General features: G+C 41.3%; 2 protein-coding genes across 3 annotated transcripts in view; one reads left to right on the forward strand and one right to left on the reverse strand.

The window, feature by feature from the left end:
* Window positions 1-21,002, forward strand: part of LOC101640242 (integrin subunit beta 3 binding protein) — a 67,051-nt gene extending 46,049 nt beyond the window's left edge. The window contains exons 6-10 of one of the 2 annotated variants that reach the window (XR_006680244.1): window positions 3,549-3,642; window positions 3,989-4,048; window positions 13,281-13,391; window positions 14,758-14,886; window positions 20,674-21,002. Coding sequence is in view for 1 of the 2 variants with exons in the window: in XM_045292166.1 (XP_045148101.1) it covers window positions 3,549-3,642; window positions 3,989-4,048; window positions 13,281-13,357 (231 nt within the window). In the remaining variant the exon portion in view is untranslated. The remainder of the gene's footprint in view (window positions 1-3,548; window positions 3,643-3,988; window positions 4,049-13,280; window positions 13,392-14,757; window positions 14,887-20,673) is intronic. The other variant, XM_045292166.1, reaches the window with a different exon arrangement.
* Window positions 21,003-24,779: 3,777 nt separating this feature from the next.
* The window catches only part of ALG6 (ALG6 alpha-1,3-glucosyltransferase), a 66,588-nt gene continuing 64,107 nt past the window's right edge, over window positions 24,780-27,260 (reverse strand). Inside the window, exon 15 of the mRNA XM_045292198.1 lies at window positions 24,780-25,110. Coding sequence (XP_045148133.1) covers window positions 24,913-25,110 — 198 coding nt within the window. The 3' untranslated portion in view covers window positions 24,780-24,912. The remainder of the gene's footprint in view (window positions 25,111-27,260) is intronic.

A 27,260-nucleotide genomic window follows, 5' to 3' on the forward strand; every position in this document is an offset into this window, starting at 1 on the left:
TCTTCTCAGGGGAGGGGCAGGCATCCACTTAGTATTTGGGGCTGGGACCAGCCCCTTAGCCCTCTCCACTGATTCCCTACTCTGCGCCGGCATGTTGTCTTCACACCTTGGAGCACTGGGTAAGATCATTTTATTGAGGGCTCTTACAACTCTTATTATAATCCATAAATCTATGGTGTCATGCATATTAGTACATATATTGCTGTTGTACTTTCCTAGACATTTATTTCTATTGAGTCCTTGGGATGAGCCCTCCCCCAGTGACCCCTTGATAGATTATAGATTGTTATTGTTTCCATATCTCACACTGACCGCTGTCTCCCTTTCCCTCTGGTTTCTGTTGTTCTTTCCCCTGGAGGGGGGTGGAGGTGGTTATGTGCCATTCATTGCGATTGGTACCCCCTTCCTCCCTACCTCTCCCCATCTCCTCCTACCCATTTGATATCACTATTCCTGTTCCTGGGTTCCATGTGCTGTGAGCTTTTTCTCTTGCCTTTACTTATGTACATGCCCTGGTCCAGTCCAGAGTGGGAAGCAGCACTGGGGTCATGATAGTAGGGGGTGAGGAAGCCTCGAGGAACCAGAGGTGTATTGCATGATCCATTGGTGCTCTACTGCACCCTGATTGACTCATTCCCTCTCTGTGACCCCTCTGTGAGGGGGATGTTCCATTGTCTAAGGATGACCTTTGGGTCTCCGCTCCAACCCCCCTCATTCTCACCAACTCGTTTTGTTTGTTTGTTGTTGGTTATGAATCTTCTGGTGCCTGTTACCCAGTCCTGATGACACCTCATGGTCACACCGGCTGGTGTGCTTCCTCCATGTGGGCTTGTTGCTTCGCTGTTGGATGGCCACTTGTAACTTCAAGCCTTTAAGACCCCAGACGCTGTATCTTTTAATCACCGGGCACCGTCCTCTGTCTTCACCACATCTGCTTATGCACCCATGTTGTCTTCAGCGATCATGTGTGTGTGGGGGGGGGAGGGGGGGAAGCTGGTGGTGGTGAGCATCACAAGTGCTATTTACAAATGCCATTTTATTAGAACAAACTGTTCTTGTATTGAGGGAGGGTAAGAGCTGAGGCCCAAGGCCCATCCTCAGCCTCTGAGTATTGCCTTATAAATACAGTGAACCCTCGCCACTTCGCGCTTCGACTTCCTTGGCTTCACTCTATCGTGGTTTTTGCGTAACAGCGCATGCTCTGTCATTACTGCCACTGATTGGCTCATACTGTACACGCGTGATGCCATAAATAATATAATAAATAATAAATGATAATTGTAACGTCCAAAATGTTTTACTGTATTTTCCCTTTTTCGTTTAATAAATTGGGTAATACGAGTGTAATGGTGACTAAAGGGTGTTTTTTCGTGTCCTCTATGCTCTAACTACGAAAATATTTGATTGACAAATAAGGAATCCTACTTCGCGGAATTTCATTTATCACGGTAGGGTCTAGAACCGATTAACCGCAATAAACGAGGGTTCACTGTATATGTACATAGGCCAATACCTCTATTTTTATGGCTTAATGTATTTACATAAGTATATACCTCTGTTAATACCTCTATCTATATACAGCTTTGCTTTCTAGAGCCTTCCTCTGTTTCCTTTTGCCTCCTCCTGCCCCACCGTCACATTCCCCCTTCTTCCACCTCTTAGTACTTTCTCTCAGCTAGACTGCTGTTGCTCTAATACCCATAGGATCTCTACAACCTCCTAGATGTTGGTTTTAATTCCCTGGTTGTTCCCCTGTCTATGGCATGGTTTGTTCACCCCACTCCTCCACACACCCCCACCCCCACCCAGCTTCTTCCCCCAAGACCCCTCAGGGCCTTTGGCCCCATTGCTTTCTCCAAGAGCTTGCTTCCCATGTCTGTCTTAGATAAGTAGGCAAACAACAGTGTCCTAAGCCAAACAATAAGAAAACAAAAGGTTGAAAAAAGAAAAGGAGAGGAAAAAGAAGAAAAACAAAAAAAACCAAACACAGTTCCTGGTCTGTCCGTTGACCCTTATGAGTCTTTCCCTCCTGGTCCTGGGAGAGTTCCAGGGGCTGCCCCTCCTAGCCTGAGTCTGTTTGGGGGGCTCTTTAGGGGTTGTGTGGATTGGCTTTGCTCCAATCGCTGATCTGGTATGCTCCCTTCTTGGTTTATCCTGCTGCGGGGGATTCAGGCCACATTATATCCCCTCTGTGTGTCCAATTATTGTCCTCTGTTGCTGTACGCTCGTTAGAGGACATGTCTTGAGTTCTTGGTAGTTCCACAGCCCTCTCTATACCTTAGCAGCTCCTTGAAGGGGCATCATTCTCTGGGGTTGGTGTGCCAATATGGAGTCTAGGCCGACTGCCCCTTTCTTTTTCCTTCTTGGTTTGCTTCTGTGTGGGCATGGTAAGTTGGCTCCTTTCCCCCACTTGAAGGTTTAGGGTTGTTCTCTGTCACACATACTTCTAGGGGCAGGGAGTGGTCAGTTTGGCTCTGGTTGGGCCAGCCCTGTAGCCCAATCTTTTCATGCATTCCTCCACGTGATTACGTTGCCCTCCTGGTTTGGTGTGCCCTGGTGGGGTCTGCATGCCCACTCCCAATTCTGAATGCCATCTTGACTCCTCTCCCTTGACTTTTGTTTCTTTTTCACGTAACTTTATACTTCAAATTTTTCATATATTCTTTGGAAGAATAAGTTAGAAGCCTCAAAGTGAGCCTCTAGTTCAGGAAGGTTTTTGCAGAAAAGTTTTCCAGTTTAAAATTACTTTTCATGGGACTTTTTATATATGAATGTTACTTAACCATAATAGGTTAGTACTATCTGGCATTGCATATTCAAGAGTAAATTTGTAACATAGGTTCAGTTTTCTTAGTTCACCATAAGTTATTTTTACCTAAGATTTTAGGGTTTTAAGTGTTGACCAGGAAAATTGATTTCCTAACATTTAAGTTTTAAGTGAAGGAAACCATTTATCGTATTTTATTCTCTATAGCAGAGGTTCTCAACCTGTGTGGGTCTCAACCCCTTTGGGGGTTGAACAACCCTTTCAGAGGGGTCACCAAAGACCACTGGGAAACACATATTTCCGATGGTCTTAGGAACCGAGACACCACTCCTCCACCGGTCTTCAGGTTGGTCCACTCACATGCAGATATGCCCACATACGAGTACCCGGCATAAAGACTGTTACCTATGCTACACCAAGCTTCAAGAAAAAATTTCATTTATTTGGAACTAGAAATAAATATTTCACAATATATAATTGTTTTTGTGATTTTTGTGAAAACATTGTTTTTGCGATTAATCACTGTGCTTTAATTATTTTCAATTTGTAACCATGAAAATACCTCCTGCATATCAGTTATTTACATTACAACTCATAACAGTAGCAAAATTACAGTCATGAAGTAGCAGCGAAAATAATTTTATAGCTGGAAGGGGGGTCACCACAACGTGAGGAACTGTATTAAAGGGTCGTGGCATTAGGAAGGTTTAGAACCACTGCTCTAAAATCTCAGTTATTTTATATATGTAAACTTAATTCATTTAAAATGACTTTCTTTTAGGCTCTGGAAAGCAGGAAAGAACTTGAAAGCCTCATTGGTATATCCTGTGCATCGTGTTTCTTACAAAGAGAAATGCAGAAAACCAAAGAGCTAAGTAAGAAAAATTGATGAGTGTTTCCTATTGGTTTTCGCTATTAAACTATTCGCTTCTCTCAAATTTAAACTGAAGACTTCTTTTACATACTAGTACTGGACTTGGGTTAGAAACACTACTATTTCATTTACCGTAAATAGTAACATATCACCTTGGAACAGACTGGTGTTTTAGGGACAGTTCTTGAATCTGAAAGGAATATACCTTGACAATTAGCAGTTGATTTTTTTTTATGTAGTACTCATTTTAAAAATAAAATATATAAATATTACAATGAATTTTTTTCCATGAAGTTGTTTCTTCCGATTAACGAGGAATTATTCTATGGGTTATTTTGTTCTTTTAGTGACAAAGGCAACAGAACAAAAGCTGTTTGAGCAGCAGCGTGCAGGACTTCCTCAAAAAGGTAAGGGCCTGTGCTTCAGTTATGGAAGGAGGCCCGTTCTCCTCCTGCACTCATTCAACCTGATCCATGATTCCCGGTTAGTGTGTTCTTTGAAAGGGCCATGAGTCTCATCTGAAAACCCTTACATTGTGTTTAGCCAAAGAACAAGTCTGATGAGACCAACTTCCCTGATAAAGTGGGCTTTCTTAATGTCCCCTAATATACAACATTCCGTTTACAATTTCATCTTTTTATTAAAAATTATCTTTTGAGAATATAATTTGGTGCAATAATACTATAGTATAGCACAGTTTTTAAATGATGCATTAGAAGATTACACAAAGAATAAAAAGTTACCTTCTAACTAGTGTGCTGGAGAAGAGACATTCATTCATCTTTACTAATTATATCAGATTGTCTTTAGTAATTGTATATATTTTTTTACTCTTTCAATTTTTAGTTATAAAAGAAAATGAGTCTAGTGTCCATTAAGGAGATTTTCTTTTCACATCTCAGTGATAGAAATATGTTCTCATTTTCATTTTTTAAGCTCCCATAGGACATATATATGAATCTCTCCACACCTCAGTAAGCAAAATAATCATGGACTGTAAAATACTGAAACCTTTGGACCAACTTCAGAGTGAACATACTGGTGTGGATACCATTTAATAATCTCTACAGAGTTAGGCTTTGCACTGGATAATATTACCTGCTACTATTTATTATCAATGGCTCTCATTTATTGAGTATCAGTAATTATGTTCCCAATGCTAGTATCCGTAGATACAGTAACATGGCAAGATACCTATTCTCAGACAAGGAGGCAAAGTAATTTTCCCCAAACACTGCTTTAGTAATTGACAGAGCAGGAATTCCAACTACAGACCTGCCTGACCTAGAAAACTAGTGCTTTCACAATTCAGTGTTGCTACTTCTGGAAGCCACTCCTATTGAAACACAAGGCATACCTGGAACTGGTTCAATTAACATAGCATGCTAGACTGGGTTTAGAACCATTGAAAAGCCAGTAAAGAGTTTGCAGTGGAAAGTGCTGGGATTCCCACTGGTCGTGACAGAAACCAAGTGGGTCATGGTAGCAGCTGCTTCAGTTGAGCAGCTAACATCCTCTGTGATGCCCCAAATTTAAAAACATTAAAGGACCACTTCTTAGAAAGGGCATGGAAACTTTTCATTTACTTCGTTGACTATTTAATTTAGATAAAATATGCAACTGGGTTTCAGTGGTTCAACTTCTCTTAATTTGACATGTCTTGAAGGATCATAATGGGAAATTGAGATGTTTACTATTTTCCAAGTCAAAGAAGTATTTCCTTTATATATTTCTACACCAATATCTTTTCTGTAATTTGTAATTTCCTAGAACTAATTAGAGTTATGAGTTGGAACCAAGTCGACAGCACCTCATAACACAATAATTAGAATTGGGCTTTTACATAGTTGGCTTTTGCCCACTTCCAAGAAATGAGAAAAACTATAAAGCAAATACGTGAATCGTCATGGCTGATAATTAGTGTAAACAAATTCTAATAGTATTCATCCAAAATTAAAGAAGACATTGAAACTATAATCTTTCTGTTGAAACACTTTTTCCCCCTATAAAGTGTAATTTTGTCATCTTTTTTAAGTTATCCACCATGTACCAATTCTTTTTATATGTATGTATGATCAACTTCAAGACAATTTTGTAATGTTTTAGGCATTAAAACTGACTTGCCCTTTACGACGTGTGGAAGATTTAAATTGTGTTATGCATAGTGGAGATTGTAACACTAAATCATGTTTTAATTTTTTTCTAATAAGCACTGATTATTTATTTTACTGGAAGGAAAACTGAGTTAACATATAGGAGAGTAAGTCTAAAAGTATTACTCCTGTAGTTCTATTGCCCACCTGCCCAGATTTATTTCAAACAAAGCATGTTCAAGTGGGTCTCTGTGATCAGTAGTTCTCTCGGTGATACACGTATCATAGTCTTGTTAGGGTGCCTTAAAAAACAGGTCCAATCAGGACAGTAGCACCCTGAGGGCCAGTTCAGTTCAAAGCAGAGAGGGCAGTACTCTTTGTAGAATTTTTTCCAAAGGGCACAGGATGGCCATGGAAGTGTACTAAAGCAGTTTTACCTGGAAAACTGCATTGTTTCAAATTGGACCAGGAATTTCTTTGCATCCCACTACAACTCTCCTAGTCTTTCTTCCTGGGTAGCAAGGCCTGTCCTAGACTTTCCTTGGGAACCCTTACCCCATTATCTACTCTACCTCCATGATCTTGCCCCTTAAGACTTCTTTTTGTTTCCAGTGTTAAAAAGAACATTGAAAAGGAACTCAGTGTGTGTCCTTCCAGGATGCCAAAACTGCCCCTTTGACATGTTAGAAATCAGAGCACAGACTTCTTCAGGAAGGGTCCGAGAGGAAACGATGACCTTCACAAGGATAGACTTAGATGGAGATGGAGAGCAAGCGTAGCCTCGCGTCTTGATGTTTTAATCCTGTATTTCTATAGTATTGTAAATACTATCGTGTGTAGGCGATAGATAAACATCAGTCATCTTCAGTTTCTGTATCTAAGCAAGAGCTACATTAGTTCTTTATATTCCTCAAGGTATTAAAATCTTCATTAACTTTTACAACTAATTTTTGAAGATTAGTATTATATGAAAAACAGATTGAAGCTTATTTTCTTTGTACTTTGAGTTTGAGCCATAAGCCATATTTTTATGCAAATTGAAAGCTTGCTGTTTTGCCAAACTCTCCTTCCTCTTGTGAGATATTTTCAGAAGTGTGCTGTGCTCATTTTTTATGACAACATATTATGATGCTGTTGGGGAAACCAAAGCGATTTAGCACATCATTTGCTGGAAAACATGGTGGCATTTCTTAAAGTCAACAGTCATTTGTGCTAAGACACCCTTTGCTAGTTTTTTCAAACTAGCTTGCTTCACAGCTGCCTTTCCCGGCGCGCCCATCCAACCCGTGGCTTTGCACAAGGCACTTTTGTTGATGTGCTCTTCACTAACTGTGCTGTTACTAAGAATTGTTTAAAGTAAGAATGTTTTTAATCTCCATGAGCTTAGAAATTATATAAAATAAAAATTAGCCCTGTTATAGGTATTGCATTTGTTTCATTTTAGTAATTATGAACATTAGAATAAACAAATTCTTGAATTGTCAAAGTAGAACACCCTTAGATTCTTATCAAATTGATAATAATGCCAAGAGAATTCCACTATCTGTAGTGTCATCATCCCATCAAATTGGTCCTTGTATTCTGTTGGGTTTTACTTTTTTTTCATTGCTTGTTTCTTTAGCTTAAAATCACTTGTAGTAATGTACAGGAAGATGATTATGTTTGTAAAAGTAATACTCTGATGTTTTAAATAAATAAGCATCTAGCACACACTCTGAATGCTTTATCTAACTTATGAGAGGAAATTTAAACCATGAACAATCCTATGAAAAGGTACGTGAAAAAAACAGGTTAGGGGCCAAATCTTACCGCCTTCAGTGCCCAAGGCTGATTGCCACATGCAGGTGTCGGGGCTACCTCCAACCTCCATCCTTCTTAACCCCATTCTCACACACACTGTCAGTCCCACGGCACTCTACTGTTCAGCGGGGTCTGAAAATTCATTGCAAGGGCCACACAACTCATAGAGGATACCAATGATTATGCAGTTTACTAGGGAAGTTAACAGGTAACAATTCAGGTGAGGAATGCTCAGGATACAATTGTTTAGTCAAGACAGTTTCTTCCTTGCTGTGCCCAAAGGCAGGCCTCACTGTGGCCTTCAGCCCTTTGGTCTGGCCTCTGCCCAGCCAACGTTACAGAGTTCTTTTAGAGCTGCTAAAAAATGTCCAAACAGCATGACTGTGCTATAATCCTCAACCTGAAGGCCTTAAGCTCCAGCTCCATGGGTTAGCAAGAACCCAGCTCCCCCAGTTAAATGGCCAAAGGCACCCTGCTCAAAAAGCCAGCCTCCCTCCTCCCCAAAGGCACTTAGCTTTCCTTGCTTTAAGGGCTGGGAAGCCCATGGCTCTGACCCATGCCCTGGCTCCTGGTTTTACTGCTTGCTGTTCCTCTGCGCAGCCACTCCGGTGTCAAAGCTGTCTCCTGAGTCATTGTCTCGGGATCTTCAGGTCCGAAGGGCACGCTTCACACCTGGCTCTTCTGTCTTGCTGGTAGGGCGATCCCCACCATGCTTCTGAGATGGCTCATTTTAGGCCCACAGGATGGCAGTCACGAGAATCATCCAGTCCCATCAGTGTCTCTTTCCTCACCATGCTGCCCAGACCCCCCAGGGGCACAGAAGTCACTTGGTGAGAACAACAAAGGCGTGGCTTCAGGGCCATGTGTTCAGTAATCCACTGCACTGTGAAGCACACTGAGATTTCCTTTTTCTTTTCTTTTTTTTCTCCAGAAAAAACTGACTTTGTAAATCAAGGAATGCCTTGAGAGAATATATGAAAAAGTTGATATCTACTCAGTAACTATGAACTTCTTAAACAAAAGAAGGCTTCTTTCTTGCTTCAGTTACTTAGGAAGTAAGCCTAACTTCACTTTCCTAATAATATTGGCTTTATGACTAATAGGAAAAATAACAAAATGAAAGCTTCTTTTATTGTGAGATTTGGATGTGAATTTTCATAATTATTTTTAATTTGTTATGCTGAAGATTTAAAACATATGACCATTCAATGGGCTGACACAGATGGAATGTCATACTTCCATCACATGGTAAAGCATGACATTTATTTACTTTACGTAACCAAGTTCAACTTAAAACAACTTCATACAAATATTCCTTAGTCAATAGGTGGCTTTATAGGGTGCCCAGTTCTTTCATTTTTTTCCCCAGAGATTTTTAAAAATACCATCATTGTCTGTCTAGAATTAGGACTTTCAGTAAACAAAATGTTTTCAAAAAGAATGTAAGCAAATTGTAGAATGGTAGCCAAGATATGAAATCTAAACACTTAGCTTCAGTCCAAAACACATTTTATCTGTTTCGAGAATAATTGTGTAGGTTGCAGTATGCATATTTTAAATGAAAATGTAACCATCTGAACTTTACATTGTTCCCCAAAGTTGATTGTTTCAGCTGTTTGTAATAGAAAATATTTCAGAATCTCCAGCTCTGGCCTTAAACAAGAAGCACAAACTGTAATGTTCTTGTTTTCTGTTTAGTTAGCTTACTGTGTTCCTACGTTGTAACATTCATCTTGGGTGTAGGATTTTGAAGATATCAAATCCTCAGACATTGTAAACTTCTGTTGTTCAGGCTGTGAAAGAGTTTGGTATTGCCTTTTCGTTCTAAGCACCCACTGAAGGATTTGGTAAACTTAGAAATAAATTGTTCTTTTCCCCACTCGGTCTTAGAAAAAAGGATTCATCATTCTGGCTAAATAATTTTACTCCCAGGAGATGACTACCCTTTTTATTATTTTTTTCTGTTATATCTTAACATTAAGCAATATCTTTTTTCAAACAGTTCCAGTTTAAAAACACCGAGGTTCAAAGTTTAGACGCGATGAGTTTGAGGAGAAACAACAAAAATCTCCCCCACTCCCACCCCGCCACTTATGCTTAAACATTCTAGGCCTACCTGGAGATTAAATACTCGGGTTACTTAATTTGGGTGACACAAATATACAGTAACACACAGCGCTGGGTTAGGACTGGGTTGCTGTGCGTGCTGTCTGTGGGCAGGCCTTTCCCTCTGATGCTGGTGCTAATGCTCCTGCTTTACACTATCTGTCCATCACCATTCAGGGGGATATGTTTTGACACTCCAGTGCTTTCCTGAGATTTGTCTAGGACCTGAGGAAAACAAACTGGTTTCTTACATTCCAATGCCTTTTGTTTTTTCTTTTTAATCATTTTATTGGGGGCTCATACAATTCTTATCACAATCCTTACATACATCCATTGTGTCAAGCACATATGTACATTTGTTGCCATCATTCTCAAAACATTTGCCTTCTACTTGAGCCCTTAGTATCAGGTCCTCATTTTTACCCCTCCCTCCCCCTCTCCCTCCCTCATGAACCCTTCATAATTCATAAATTATTATTGTTTTGTCATATGTTACACTGCCCAACGTCTCCCCCGACTCCCACCCCTCTTCTCTGCCGTCCATCCTCCAGGGAGGAGGCTTTACGTAGATGCTTGTAATCGGTTCCCTCTTTCCACCCCACATTCCCTCCACCCTCCAGGCATCGCCACTCTTACCACTGGTCCTGAAGGGGTCATCTGTCCTGGATTCCCTGTGTTTCCAGTTGCTATCTGTACCAATATACATCCTCTGGTCTAGCCAGATTTGTAAGGTAGAATTGGGATCATGATAGTGGCGGGGAAGGGGGGGGAAGCATTCAAGAACTAGAGGAAAGTTATATGTTTCATCGTTACTACCGTGCACCCTAACTGGCTCATCTCCTCCCCACAACCCTTCAGTAAGGGGGTGTCCAGTTGCCTACTGATGGGCTTTGAGTCTCCACTCTGCACTCACCCTCCTTTACAATGATATGATTTTTTGTGCCTTTTCAATAACTTCTCCTACGATTTAATTTTTTGTATGCCTTACTGGAAGTATAATTTTTACCTTTTACATAATCACTAAACAATTTAGGACGGCAGATTTGAACTCACTAGCAATTATGTGCTAAGGAGGTGTAAATAACTTGTATCAGACATTACAAATATCCAGGTGCTCTGTATGTGCTGATGACAACAAAATTGAAAAGAAAGACTGTAATAATTCTGACTGGTTTTCTCTGCAGAAGATATTGATTATTTGTGTGTGGTGAGAGATTTGGAAAATTCAATTAAAGGAGTTGTGCAAAGGTTTCATAAATTTTCCTTCTACAGCGTGTACACAGACATTGTTGCGTATTAAATCAATGCAGCACTTCACAATATATTTTCTTTGAAACATAAAAATAAATAACATTTAAACAGTTCTGCTTACTACAGAAACAAATTTTATTTTCTGTGAAGCATTTAGTCATGTGCTATCACTGACTCATACACATTTGCCAGCTGTAGCAAATTTTATAGACATTTTCTCCAGAGACATATCTCACATACTATGAATTTTTAAATGAGCAAATGGCAAAGAAGGGATGTCAGCAATATAAAAATTGATCAGTTAAAAGATAAAAGCATAAGTAAAGAGATTTGTATGGTAGTCTTAATAGGTTTCATTAAATAAAAATACTATGAAAAGACAGTAAGGAATAGACTGAAGACTAACTATTCTGGAAGCCGAGAAAAATCATTCTGGCAAATTTCAGAGCAATTGGTTTTCTGTCACCTGACAAGTGAGCATTTCTTCCCCCATTTTAACTTTTAAAATAGTCAGAAAGCACCCACCTCACCAAGGGATTAAGTACATTCTGTAAGTAAGTGGTTTGTATAATTTAAACACATATATAATGATAAAGCAGATATTTATAATCTCATAAGTACTTATATCATAAAGACTTTTAATAAGTGAATATCAAGTGATTTCTCCTCTTCCTTAACCTCAGGTAGATGGTCGTTATTATTCAATAGTGCACGCCATAGGCCTCAGCTCCCAGGCATCCCCCATTGAGAACTCCAGCCACGCTAGTGCTTTCTCCTCGCTCCAGAGTCCTCTTTCTCCTGGAGCAAACTCCTGCTGGTCCTTGAAGGTCAGCCTTCAATGTCACATCCTCTGTAAGCTGCCCAGTGCTCTCCTACAGGGAGAGCTCCTGGAGTTGGCTCTCCCCTGGCAACCTTAGGAACTGAACAAAAGTTGTCCAGTCCTAGGGCATCCTTAAAATCACTGGCATGTGCTCCTGGGGTCTCGCTCGCCCTCCCTGGCCTCTCCTTCACTAAGCATGAGGCCGTGCTCTAGCGGTTGGCCCTTTCTGGTGTCGTGTACAACGCAGGACAGTTGGGCAGTGTTCTGTGATCTCTAAGCCTTTCAAGGGCCAGTTTCCAGTAGATCACAGGGCCTTGCTCCCTGGCCTGTCTTCACGGGAGGCCTGCACCGGGAGGATGTGAGAAGCGGCGGCAGCTTCTGCAGGAGCACCACAGCGAGGCACAGGCGCCCTGGACAGTGGTGGCCGGCTCTTAGACAGAGCTACATAGTTTCATCTTCTAGGCACCCCCGTACTTGGGATGTTTATAAATGTTGAAGTGTACCATTTATAACTTCATCCACCCCACCCCCAAGCAGTTCCAACTCTGTGATCTTAGAACTGCCCCAGAGCGTTTCCAGGGTTGTGTATATTTACAGAGCAGACTACCACATATTTTCCCCAAGGAGCAGCTAGTGGGGTTGAATTGCCCACTTTTCAATTAGCATCTGAGCTTTAACCCCTGTGCCACCAGGGCTCCCGTAGTGTTCCAGTGTTGTTGTAATTGTCTATTCACAGAGCTCTTTCTGAGCGTCTCTGTGGAAGTCAAAGCCTTCCCCATCTCTGTTGTAGCCTAGTTCCGAGGATAGAGGTCCACAATGCATGTTCATTGAATGAGCTCATCAATGAAAACATGACCACTACGAGAAGTTTTTAAAGGGTTGTCTAAGTAGTTTACAATGTTTATACAATGTTTATAAATTGTTTACAATCCCTGTCACCTTACACATACTACGTGTGTTTATTTGTTCATCTTTATGGACTACCTGTGTCGTCTAGGCCGTGTTCCCACGCTGGCGACATGTCGATGAGAAGACAGCCACCCGCTCTCGGGAGGAAGGGATGCACCACAAAAGCCAGTCGTTCAGAGACGGTGCTTCTAGGGTTCCAGTGTATATACATGCAGGGCTTCTTCCAAGCCAAAAGTGTTGAACTCTTACTTAGACTTCTCTGTAATCGGTGAATGGCTGCAGACTAGTTCTCTCAGCTATGTGCTTAGCTTAAGTACCCTCCTAAGGGAGCTTGTGATATATTTGCGCAATAAAGGTTTCTATGATTTTTGTAGCAATACATTTTTACTTACCTCATCTAATAAGCCCCAATAGCATACTAATAATGGCAGGAAGCTACATCATAATACATCTCTTGACAGTTTTCATACTAAATGTAAAAATATATGTATTGAAATAGAAATTAGGCAAAATAGTAGGATGAGAATGTAAAGCTGCAATTTGTAATGCAAAATAAACCATTCCATTTCGGGTTTTTATAGTAATTGTGATTCAGTGTGACAAGTTACTCTGCTCTGTATTCTGGGTGGGGAAAAAGAAACTTTTTCTTTCTTTATGCAGGACTCCGTCACCGTGACAGCTATGAGTTCCTGAGAGCCAGCCTGCAGCGAGCGAGGTGCTGTTCCCATTCGGACTAGGTCGAGCCTGGTGGAAGTCCCGTGTTGTGTTCAGGTGGACGTTTTATTTACATTCTCCGGTTTGGCATGTTTTCCCACAGAGGAACTAGGGACAGGAGCTGTAGACTTTAGTTGAAAGTCGATCTCTTCTCATAAATTCTAGGGCTCTTTGACAGGATCTGTCTAATCACTGAGGTAGCGTGTGATTGAAGAACACCAAATGATAAGAAATAATGATGAGTCTGCAAAGCACCTTATAATAGAACTGGAAGATATTATGCTGACTGAAATAAGTTAACCACCAAAGGGCCACTGTGATACCACTTTTAGGAAGTAGCACTCGTTGATGGTTAGCAGGGATGGGAGGGGCACTGACTGGACACTTATTTCTGTGTTGATTCTGCTGAAGACTGAGGCAGCACATACTCGAGGGGGTGGGCACAATGTGGCCGAGGTCAACAAGAGCACTGAGCAGTACCCAAGAATAAAGGACAACTGGTAAATTCTGTAACATAGACAGTCTACAACAACGTTAATAACCAAACATTTGGGGAAATTTTTTTAATAAAAAAAAAAAGTGCCAGTGGCTACATAGGTGGATGCCGTTTTCTCACAAACGTTTTGAAGCCCTGTCTTAACTGGAGATAAAGAGGGCCCTTATTGAGCACCTTGAGTAAAATGACTGACTTGATTCTGGCGGGTGGACCGTAACTTCTATAGTACCCATATGGTTGAACAAGACACAGTAAGTCTTAAATTTATAAATGTGCTAAATTGATGTTTTATTTATCAGTTTAGTACATTCCCTAATTAATTGATAAATAATTGTATCTTTCCTTCAACACAGTTCCTATAGATTTACCCCCCAAAAAGTGAAAACAAAGTTTATAAATAGCTTTTTGTAAAATGGAGCCCTGGAATATTGAGCTGCTAACCCCAAGGTCAGTACTTTGAACCCGCCAGCCTCTCCACGTGAGAAAGATGAGGCTGCCTACTCTCTAGAGAGGGACAGCTTTGGAAACTCAAAGGGACAGTTCTGCTTTGTCCTGGAGGGTCACTATGAGGTGGGAGCAACTCAATGGCATTGAAGGTTTCTGGGTTTTGGTTTTTAATTTTAAGATGCGCATTCATCGTATAATATTAATATTTCTTATACCTGTGGTTAAAAGTTTCCACTACCAAAGAGTATTATATTAGCCTATATTCAGTGAAATCAATATTAAGATTCCTAGAAGCTAATCAGATAGTGTCTGCTGTCTCGGGAAAATCTAAAGCAAAATTAAAGTTACACTCGATCCTGAAAACCAAGTTTGGAAATAAAGCTTCCTAATAAATTAGCAGTACTTAAAATATTTGCAAAGTATCTTCATATAGAAAATTGTGCCACTTTCATGAATTAAAATCTCTATTTTGTTGCACAGATAAATATAATCTTAAGATGGCCAACACGCGTGCTCCACGTATCCCATTTAATCTGCCCGTCAGTTCATATGAGGTAGAGGTAGCAGCTGTCTGATTGCATAGGTGAAAAGGGGCTGAGGCTCCCAAAGGTAAGCAGCAGCAGGCCTCAGTGAACCTGGCTACGAACCCGAGTAGTCTGCTGCCCGAGCCCGTGTTCTCTTCCTCTTATGTGTGAAATGAGCTTCTCTGTCACTAAAGATTCCACATCCATTTCAGGTTCCTTTTCTGCCTTTTTTTAAAACACTCAGACCAATATTTAGGTCCAGGGGGTAAGGAATCTGGGTTTGGTTTGGTTTGTGTTTTTTAAGAAGCACACTGTATATAGATAAACTGCCCATCTCAACAAATGAAATCAGCAGTACCCTGTTAAACCCTCCATAAATGTGGTTCTCTTTCCCTCCCCCAACGCCGAGAGCCCATGTTCTTTCCCACTACACAGTAGCCATCCACTCTCCACTGGTTGAGTCCTTCCTCATCATTCAGCGGATGATCATCGTCCCTGTGGTAACCTGCTCGTTGTTCTCTTACTCACATAGGCAGAGTTGTTGACAAATCAGCGCCATTGAAGTTAGCACTCCATCACGTGATAAAATCCAAATGTAGTCTGAAATTCAGTAACCCCCCTACACCCCCCACCCCAACTCCCCCCCCACCCCTGATCTGACGACAGATTGCATCCCACTTCCTCCCTCTTATACCTTGGTCACTCCAGAATGCCTTTCCCAACTCCTTGTCTCTGCTCTTGCCTCGTCAGCCTGGCATGGCTTTCTCCCATTATCAGTTGTCAAAATGTACCCCTCCTTCAGAAGCTGCTTATAACCCACCGTGCACTAGCTTCCCAGGTCCCTCTCCTCCTCCACTGGCCACCCCATTGCTCTCCTTTTATATATCTGTCATCGCTGCCCACCAGGTAAGATGAGGGTGTTAGACTCTCCATGTCCCAACCCTAGAAACCCATGAGAGAGTTCCTGAGATTACTGTGGCCAACTTCCCTATCCGCACACCAGCTCCTGCCCGCCCTCACAGACCAGTACTCATTGTTCAGTGGAGGGAAGCCACCGCACAAGCCTTTACAGGGTGAAGCCTTCCTGGAGCAATGTTAGCCTAAGACAGCAAGTAAAGTGGACAGCGACTCAGAGATCACCGAGTGCTAAAGTGAAACCTCATCATATGTACCTTGAACTTCTCATCAGGAGAGGGAATGGGGAGAAAATGCATGTGTATGCATTTCACAGGGTGGCAAAAGTCTGAGGGGCTTTATCTAAGCCATACAGATAAATCACTTGGTTAACAGAAGTACGAGGCTTACTATGAACAAATAACTACATAATGCCAGCCTCTTGACATGGTCGCCTTGTGTACTTTGGACATGTTGTCAGGAGCTGTCGTTCCTGGAGAAGACATCACGCTTGGTAAAGTAGGGGTCGGCAAAGAAGGGAACGACCTCCATCAGCTGCACCGACAGTGACTGCAGCCATGGGCTCAAACAGAAACGTTTGTGAAGAATGGTGCTTCTTTCTGCTACGTGGGGTCACTGTGAGTCAGAACCAATTCCATAGCACAGACAACAGTCTCCCTGAAAATACAAGATTGCTATTATGCAACTCGTATGCATGAAAAATAACACGGCAGGCTATGATCAGCCATGAAAGTTCACATCCGCATTTTTTTTCTAGGTTTCGGGCCAGTAGTACAGAGATCATTATTCCAATGAGAATCAAAGTACTAGTGATTATTAGTGTATTACTGATTATTGTAAAAATTGATAGCCTTCAATGTGGCAGAACCCCTGGTAGGAGCTGGGGTAACTCATGTATACTCTGCCCTAGACAGAAATGGGACCTCTACTCTCCCATCATGAATGGAAACCTTGTGCCGTAGGTACACTCCTACACATAAGGAGAAAGCTGGGTCTTTGAAACAAACCAAGTCCATGTACTTATAATCTGTGAAGACCAATGACCTGCCTACTTGCAAGGCAAAGAAGTAGACTGGACTGCTCTCATCTCCCTGGCACACAGAATTAAGCTCAATGGCCCAATGATTTTGCAAGTAGTAAACAATGAAAGGGAAACAAAATGGTTTTAGAAAAGTTATATCGGAGTTGTGGCCTGTAATACTACTAGTGAAGTGGCAACTGATGGATGTCCTAAGCTTTGGCCAGATTTGTCGCTCTTCACTTGGGTGTGGATAGAGGAAGAATTAAAAAGAAGTGCCCTCCTCTTAGACTGAAGAGAGTATAAAAACTGTAAAAGCCAAATCAAAATTGAGCAGTGTTAATGACATTCACAACATAGATAATCCCAAGTTGTGGTGAGTAGGTAATTGTTGAAGGGTTTATGATTTTTAAAATCAGCTCTAATTATTCAACTCTGCATAATTTCTGAAAAATAACCATCCACAATGAGAACTTTGTACTTTTTCTAGAAAGTTGCTATTTTAAATAGGGATTGTGTAAAAGAGGAGAGGCAGGGAACAACATTGGGGTGGGGGGGAGGCAGAGATGGGTGAGTGAATCTTAGGGAAGTAACAATTCTAGAATATTTCATTGTGCTCCTGTGGAACCTGTACATGGGTCAAGAGGCAATTGTGCGAACTAAACAAGGGAATTCTTCCTGGTTTAAAATCAGGAAAGATGTATGTCAGGGTTACATGCTGTCACCATACTTATTCAGTCTGCATGCTGAACCACAGAAGCAGACCGATCTGAAGAAGACCAGCATCAGGATTGGAGGAAGGCTTATTAACAACCTGCCATATGCAGTTGATACCACCTTGTTTGCTGAGAGTGAGGAGGACTTGAAGCACTTGGTGATAAAGATCAAGGGCTACAGGCTTCAGTATGGATTACAGTTCAGTGTACAGAAGATCAGAATGCTCTCAACTGGACCAATAGGTAACATGCTACATGGAGACAAAATTGTTCTCGAGGATTTCATCTCACTTGGATCCACAATCAATACTCATGGAAGCATTGATCATCATCATCAAATAACACATTGCATTAGGTAAATCTGCTGCACACAGCCTTGAAAAGCAGATGTTACTTTGAGGACTAAGGTACGCCTGGCCCAAGCCATGGTATTTTCAATCTCCTCATGTGCGTGTGAAAGTTGAACATTGAATGAGGAAACCAAAGGAGCAGCAATGCATTTGAATTATGGTGCTGGGAAAGACTGTTGAAAGTGCCACGGACCGCCAAAAGAACAAACATCTGTCTTGGAAGAAGTACAGCCAGAATGCTCCTTCGAGTCAAGGATGGTAAGACTTTGTCTCATACTTTGGACATGTTATCTGGGGAAGCTAGTCCCTGGAGAAGGACCTGCTTGTTAAAGTAGAGAGGCAATGAAAAAGAAGCAGCCCTTGGGTGAAATGGATTGACAGTCGCTGCAGCCATCGACTCAAACATGAAAACAATTGTAAGAATGGCACAGGACTCTGGCTCTGTTGTAACATGGGGTTACTGTGAATCAGAACCAACTTGATGGTTGGTTCTAACAACCATCTAACAGCAGCAACAAAAATCCAACAAAAATGTTTAATGTGTTCGAATAATACTGTTGCTATACAAAGAATGAATGCTGTCAATCTGCCCATGAACTGTATCCAAACTCAATGCTCTCAGGTCACTTCAGACTGACAGCTATTCTACCGGAGAGCGGAACTTCCCTTGTGGCTTCTAAAGCTGGGAATTTTTACAGGAGCAGGAAGCCTCTTCTTTGCCTCTTGGAGCAGCTCTCTCTCGAACTGCTGACCTTGTGGTTAGCAACCAAATACAAAACCCGCACACCACCAGGGCTCCTATACATCTGTACCTGAATTGCAATTCAGATACACATGTACAGCAGAGGATGTTCTTCTCAAGAAGCAGCATGACAAAAACAAAACCGGTTACAACATTCTACTTTTGTGTTATGGCATGCAGCACATTGATCAAAGTATTGCTTTTTTGCTCAACCCTGTTTCATCTCAGAATCCTTTTCAACACACGTCTGTTAGTAGCCATACTCTGCAGGTCTTGGCATTATAAAAGAGAAGGAGATTTAAGTTAGGGATCCAGTACCACCCTTCAGGCCCATTCAGCTGTGTGACATTAAACAAGGCACTTAGTTCCCCTAAGCCTTGATTATAAAATGGGACTGATATTTTTTTATGAGATTATGACATAGTAACTTTAGAAAAGCAGAGTCACCCCTCACTGTGTCATCCTTAGTTCTGATAGGCATGTGTCAGTAATTCTGAAGGATGTCAGGTAGCCCTGTTGTTGCAGGCCATTGAATTGATTCAACTCACAGTGACCCTGTGGGACAGGGTAGAACTGGTTTGATAGCGTAGTTCCTAGGCTGTCCTTTTTTTTTTAACCTGTTATTTTTTATTGGACACACATTCTCAGGGTGGGAAGGGCTCGTCCTCAGAGGGAGGGGGAAAGGGCAAGCCACCAGGCCAGGAAAGCAGGCAGCACCCTCGAACCAGGTTTCTCAGTAGTGCTCCCTAATTGCTCCCGTTTGAGCCACTTAGAAGAGAGGCAGTAGCTGAAAACCACCATGGGCACACCAGCGACGCTCCTCTTCCTCATGTTAATGTACTTATTGTAATACCGATCATAAGCTGTCCGACAGGGTGAATTCCCGTATCAGCTCCCAGCTGGGCAGCTCCCCGGTCTTGATATCCAGGAGGCGCTTCTCCTTCAAGGGTACGACAGACGCCACCTTAAGTCCTGGGTGTCCCGCTGTACTCTTTATGAGAACAGATCTCCAGGTCTTTTCTCCCACCGAGCAGCCGTCTGGTTTGAACTGCTAACATTTTGGTTAGCAGCCAAGTGTTTAAACAGTGCACCACCAAGTTTCCTTAAGTGAACTCTTCTGTGCTTAAAAGAATGCAGCCCAGACGAAACCAAGACTTGGCCAGAGTTAACATTTGTTCTTCGAGACCAGGACGAGGAATGCACGTGGTCTCACAAAGAGAGGAGGAGGAGGCCCACAGGCATTGTTATCTAAAGCTGCTGCTGTAAGCAAGGAAGGGGGGGTATCTCAGAAGCGAACGGTCCATGTGTGCCAATTGTCACCAATGGTTGCTGTCTTATTAGGACCCTCGTGTGTATAAAGGGTGGGAGAAAGACAGGGCTTTCCACTCTGGTAAAGTTACTGAAATAAAAGCCCATAGGGGCAGTTCTACCCTGTCCTAGAAGGTGGCGGCTGTGAGTCAGCATCAACTCGATGGCAGTGAGTTTGGTTTCTGAGTTTAGTATAGTGGATAAAGCGCTCAATTGCTGACCAAACCCAGCAGCCACTGGGTTTGAGAAAGATGTGGCAGAACTGTGCTCCCACACAGATTCCAGCTTAGCCACCCGAGACCACTGTCCTCTCCTGTAGGGTGATCACCCAGCAGGAGTGCACTCCGTGGCAACGGGCCCAGATCCTCTACCACCACTAGGAGGCCTCAGAGGAACACATTCAGAATAGGAATCTGTCATAGTCAATGCTTTGTCTTTTCTGTTTGGGGGCACCCGTCGCAGGCAACACTTGCTAAAGGGTCTTTTTAGGCTTATAGACAAAAGGCATGCAGATTTGATATTTTCACTTAGGTTGGAGTTTTTAAACTCTCAGAAGTAGCTCCTTCTGGATCCATCTTCACATAACCTGAAGAATGTTTTGTGAGTGTCACCATATGAGTTATTTGTAAAGGTGAATCTTGCAAAGGCTTAAAAATAAGCAAACGAGAGGTTACCGGTATCTAACTAACCTAGGAAGCTCGTAACATAGCAAATGGACGTTTATATAATTTCTTTATTCAGGGCTCTTTAGTCAGGTAATAGCTGCATGTTAATTTGGACTTAAGTCTTCCTAGTTTAATAATCATTTTTCTCTATTCCACAGGCATTTAGAAGAAAGGCACTCACTGTGAGCACCAACTTCTGCATTTGCCTGACCATATTTAAAGGAACCAAAGAAATGTTGGCAATTAATCTACCCAGTACATACCAGATCATAGCAGTTGGCAGGTGCATGTCTAGATAAAATTTCTTGCAGCTAATTTAAACTTTCTACACACAGCGATAGATAATCTCAATGTAAATAATACATTTCTTCTTGACCCTTTAATGTAAGTCACCATGTACAGGAGGATCTTGACTTATATTCTGTATTGCGTACGTGTTTATGTGCGTAATTTGTGGATGAACTTAATAAAGCATTTTTGAAAATGGTTTGTTTGGTAAAGCTATGTCTCTTCCTGAAACTCAGACTAAATCTAACAGTGAGTGGAATTAGGTTCCAGGTTTCCACATTTAAAGCCCCAGCTGCTAATTAATTTGCAGATTTTTTTTCTTTTAAATATTTGTTAACCAGTTTGTTGTATACCAGCCTCTAAGGTTTGAGTTTTTAATTATATTCTTTCTACTTTTTCCTAGACTTGTTAGAGAAAATATTCACCAAGTTTTAAAATTCCACTGCTTTTTCAAAATATTACCATGGAATTTCAGTAGAACATTGAAATAGGAAATTATTTTTTCTTTTTTTTTTTTTACATCATTTTATTGGGGGCTCACACTCTTATCACAATCCATACATCCATCCGTTGTATCTAGCACATTTGTACATTTGTTGCCATCATCATTCTCAAAACATTTGCTTTCTGCTTGAGCCCTTGGCATCAGCTCATTTCCCCCCTCCCTCCCCACTCCCTCCTACCTCATGAACCCTTGATAATTTCTAAATTATTATTTTGTTATACCTTACCCACTCCCTTTACCCACTTTTCTGTTGTCCATCCCACAGGGAAGAGGTTATAAGTAGATCCTTGTAAGGTTCCCCCTTTCCACCCCACCCTCCTGGTATCGCCACTCTCAGCACTGGTCTTGAAGGGATCATCTGTCCTGGATTCCCTGTGTTTCCAGTTCCTATCGGAAAGTATTTTCAAACCAAACAATAAGGCACTACTGAATTTAAAGAAAGAACTTTCTTATGTCATCCCCACCAAGTCACTTTGAAGCATTAATTTCTGTCGTGGTGTTTGTACCATCTGTGCACTGTCAGAAGATAAAGTTGGGAGATGTTCTATGTAAATCACAGAATATATCATTATTTTAAACATTCTATAATAAGCGTGGGTTAGGCAGTAGGCTGTTAACTGCAAGGTCAGCAGTTCAGAACCACCAGCCACTCCCTGAAAGAAAGATGAGGTTTTCTACTTCCATAAAGGGTTCGAGTCTTGTAACCCCCCAGGGGCAATTCTACCCTGTCCTATAGGGTCATTATGAGTCAGTATTGAACTCAAAGTAGTGAATTTGGGGTTTTGGTTTATATTTTGCCAGTTTCCACAAAGTAGTGAGGGGAAAGGGAACATGCTACTCCCTCAGTACTCGCTCTGATTTTTTATATAACTATTGTAAGATGGAAATAAAAGTACTATGTGAAAATCTGAAACAAAATTTAAAATTAAAGTTGGAAATAAGTTTTCATTTAGGAAAATTTCAGATTCACCTCTAAAGATGAAGTCTAGGTATTTTTAAAGACTTCATATAAATATTTAATTGAAAATTAACCCAATTAACTTAAATCTAATTGCCTTCATACATGATTTTCTTTGTACCATGTAGAAAATGATAAATATTAACAATACTTAATGAGTCAGTTCTTTATTAGACTGTTACCTAAATTATACCAAAAACAATTGCTTTAGCATTGAAAGCTAACCTTAGGCAGGCAGCCAAAAAACGTATAAAGCAACCTGCATTAGTTGGGAAATAAAGGGTTAAGAAGAGATTGGTTTCATGTGTAATCCAAGAATGTAGGTATGTGCTTAATGCTATTAAATAAGTTACTGTATGTTTGACCTCTTGATATATTAAGCTTTTGCCTTTCAGAACAGCTGGGTCTGCTAAGAATCATTTCCCAGGTCTCTTCATTGTAGATCAGATGACTCTCGCTTTATCACCCCTGGAGGCCACATGAAGGACAAAGCAAAAAGATCCACACACAAAACTAATGTTTATGTGGAGGAGAGGGGCGAGATACTCTTGGCCCTGATGTTCCAATGAACATAACAGAAAAAGAGACCAATTGAGACTTGAAACCATTGTGTTCCTCCAACTATTATTTAGTTATAGCCTATCCACCTCTTAACTCTCTCTCCACTGAACAAAGGGGCTTCCTTGGTCCGCTTCGGCTTTGGTAAATGTTTCACTCAGTCAGTTGTGGTTTATCACTTGGACAGAGTGCTACATCGGGTATTTTTCTCCCCTCCCTCAGTCCTCAAGGGAAAATGACTTATATATGCTTCATCTTTGATACATGAACAGCCAGTCTCTTCCTCTTAAGAAGGAAACAAGTTTTTTGATGATGGAAAACTAAGAAAACCATTTCTCAGTTCCTGTTTGCCCCTCCATCTCTCTAATATGAACTTTATTTGTTGTTTGTTTTAGATTAACTTGTTTGTCACTAAAGACAAAAAAATGAACCTTTTGATATGTTTATTAGTTAAGAAAGTAAGAGAGCTTCCCATCATTACCATTTTTTGCATCACCCACGTACTGTTATACTAACGCATCTCTGTAATGCTGAGTTTACCTGGGAGAAATGTTTCAGCTGTGTCTGGGATGCTAACTCATCACTGGACGTTTTCGATATTTTAGGAAATAATCCCTCTCAGTTTCTAATAGGAGGGAGACACTTGACTTAGATAACGATTGGTTTTCCAGAGAAGCTACTGTGTAACTCAGTTCAATTAACTAAATCTGTAAAATGTATAGCAACATCCTGTGTAAAATGCAAGTATGCTATGATAAAAAATAGGGCTACACCAGCCAGCCAAAATGCTGACATTGGGCCCCGTGATTACCGATGGTGACCATGGACAGCAGTGTTCCTGCTGATTCTGCAGCGATTCAAGGCTGCTTTTCTGTGCCGACCTGCCCTGTGAGTCTTTTTGCACATTTTGTTTGAGAAGCAAATACTTCTTGATTTTGGCTTTGTCCAAACCCACTTCTTTTATCAGGGTTATCTAGTTGAAACACGTATACCTTCTTGCTTGAGCCCGTGGCTGTCCATCTGTAGAATTTTTGCGTGTAGTTTTGTCTGGTTTACATTGCTTTAAAGCACACTGCCATTCAGTGTGCTTTAATAGCTGAATGTTGGAAGGGATGTATTTTTTTTTAAGTACAGGTTTTTATCTTTATCACAAAATACAGAGTAAAACCCCTCTTTATGCAAGTGAAATGCTATGACGTGGATGTAACACGTTATTCGTACCAATATAACAGATAGTCAAAATGGGCGTATGCTAATCTGGAGTGACACAGTGTTCGCAGGGCCGAGTGAACAGGCAGCATGGTGTGGATCGACGGCTATGGCCGTGATGACCCCGACCTATGTCAGAGCGAGAAAGAACAGAAGGATAGAATCCCGTTTAAGGCAATTTTAACTTAAACAGAATGGTCCTTCACATGTAGAACTAGTGATCATGATAATTAAAAATACTTCACTCAAACTAATTACGTTTAAAATTTCTATGTAAATTCTGGGGGAAACTCATTGCATCCATACAAATTAGCTTCCTTATGTATAAATACAGTTTAATCTATCCACATTGTTTTAAAAAACATTGTATGTGACATATGGCCTGGTCAAACTCCAATCATTTTATATATTGCCTTTCATAATGACTAAAAGATTATCCCAAATTTAGTTCCATGAGATAAAACTATGGGACAAACTGAGCTTGTCCTAATGTACATATTACTTCAATTCTAAAATATAAGGAAAATTCAATTTGTATACCAAGATTGGTGATTTCTTATAAAAAGAAATGGCTAAATTCTCCTGTTAATTCACTGTATCTTCAGTTTTTTAAGACAATTTGGAGAGTACACTTCTTAAGTAAAACACTGGGACTTAGACTCATATTTTGCCACTTGGATAGTTGTGAATATTACCAAAACTATAATCTCCTTGGCAAGCAATAATTAGAAAACAAAAGCTTCCACTGGTCTGCATATACATTTATTTTGTGTAGACAACAATGACTTCACTATTCCATAATTCTCAAAATGATAATTTCACATATACATAATAATTCACAAAACCTTTTGGCACTGTTCACCTTTGTTTGGCATACAGCTAGTTGATTTTCTTCTGATTTCTTCTATTTCTGGAATCCCACATGATGATAATGTTAAAATATGCCAGGAAGAACAGGAAGTGCAAGCAGGATACAAAACATACCAGGACCGGAAACAAGTCTGGTAATTTCTGAGGAGGGTCCAGGGTGACCATCAGCAGCGTCAGAAGGACCATCGCCATCACTGAGGTTAGAAACTAGAAGAAGGGGGGGAGAGCACCACTGAGTAAGACAAAGGATAACACTGTCGTGTGCGGGTCACACTGATTTGTAGTTGTAAAGAATGGAACTACGATGAGGACTGGGTGTTCAATCTCTTCTGCCAGTGGACTGGAACCTTGTTTGCACATTAGAATCATTGGGAGAGTTATAAGACTCTAAATGGCCAAGCCACGTTCTAGGCCAATTAATTCATTTTTTGGAGGTCGGCATATTTTTTAAAACTCTTCAAAGTGATTCCCACATGCAGCTAAAGCCTACTCTGTCTTTGTACCACCCAGGCAGTGAAGGAAAATAACTAGAACAGACGTTACTGTTAGCCAAGGATCAATTCGTTGCATTCCCCAGGGCCCTGGCCCTTATAAGATATAAAAAGTCTGAGCTAACCCTAAGAGCCAATCTATGAAAAGTTTTTCCATGACAAGTAGAAAATTCAATGTCACGGACGTATGGATATTCACTGCGTGCTTTGATGTGCTAATGCTCTAGAGCAGCGGTTCTCAACCTGTGGGTCGAGACCCCTTTGGGGGACAAACAACCCTTTCACAGGGGTCATAGCAGTAGCAAAATGACAGTCATGAAGTAGCAGCAAAGATAATTTTATGGTTGGGGGTCACCACCACATGAGGCACTGTATTAAAGGGTTGCGGCATGAGGAAGGTTGAAAACCACTGCTCTAGAGTAAAGCAAGGCGGGGCACATGACAGAACACATGGTTCTCTGGCTATAAGGAGTTTGCTCCTAATTAGGAGGATGTGCAAGTTAGTTCAATACAACTACAAGGTCGCATCTGAGTAAGTGCCAAAGCAAGTTGTACAATAAACATTTATCACAGTTGGGTATCAATTCATTTTCCTCTTCTAACCAGCATGCTGCCCAAGAGAATTTTTTGCAACAAAGCACATGCTCTGTGATTCCAAATGCAGTTTCCAACTAAGGACCTGAAATTTTTATTTAAAATTAAGTTTTAAAAGTTTAAGTTTCCACTGGTGTTTACTGGCTACCATAACGGACAGTTTAGCTCTAGGCTGTGAGCTCCTTTAAGACAAGGGCCAGCCAGATCTTCATCATTTTTACTCTTCTAGCACAACAGACACACAGACGTTACTCAAACAAACAGAAAGCTCACGCAGAAATAGTAAGTGGCTTCATGAAGGATGTGGGACTTAAGTGGAACTCTCAAATCTACGGCAAAGGACCTCTGAAGTTTTAAAAAGTAAGTATGTTAGTGACAACTAGGGCACCTCTGATGTAAACCGTGGTCTTTTCCATCATGTGGTGCAATAGGTAGGCAGTAAAAATGGAAGACAGAAGAACTGATGCTGTGGGCTTGATGAAGGGTCCTGACCACAAACTCGGTGTCATTCAGTCCGTTCTGCCTCACAGCTAACCGCTAGGCAGAAGAGCACTGCCCCTGTGGGTTTCTGGGACTGCAGTTTTTTTACTGGAATAGAAAGCCTCATCTCATCTTTCTCCCACGGAATAACTGGTGATTGCAAACTACGGACCTTGTGGTTCGCAGCCCAATGGGTAACTGCTATGCCACCAGGGTTCCTTAATATCAAATATACCAGGCTGCAACAACAACAAATCAGTAGAAGAAATACAACCAGAATGTTCTTTAGAAGCAAGGACAGTGAGATTTGGACTCACTCGCTTTGTAAATCATGCTTGGTACAGTAGAGGGCCAACCCAAACAAGGAACACCCTCAATGAGATGGATGGACACAATAGCTGCAACAGTGCCTTCAAGCATGCCAACAATCGAAGTGGCACAGGAACAGGCAGCATTTCACTCAATTACACATCGTGAGCTGGAGCCGACTCAGTAGCAAATAACAACAACGAGCGGATGCTCTGGTGGCTGTATTACAACAGGACTGGGCGGGAGTCTGAATGGACAGGTAAGACCTGAGCAGGAAGTAATGCGGTGCACTACCAGGTGCACAAGGTCAGGATGGGAACCCTACACGGTTTCCACACAGGTAAACAAAGACTATCCTATCCCCTAAAGCAGTGGTTCACAACCTGTGGGTTGTGACCTCTTTGGGGGTCAAACGACCCTTTCACAGGGGTCACCCGATTTATAATAGTAGCAAAATGACAGTTATGAAGTAGCAACAAAAAT

This window comes from Echinops telfairi, unplaced genomic scaffold, assembly GCF_000313985.2.
Source record: "Echinops telfairi isolate 266 unplaced genomic scaffold, ASM31398v2 ScPeMD7_443;HRSCAF=831, whole genome shotgun sequence".
Classification (NCBI taxonomy): Eukaryota; Metazoa; Chordata; class Mammalia; order Afrosoricida; family Tenrecidae; genus Echinops; species Echinops telfairi.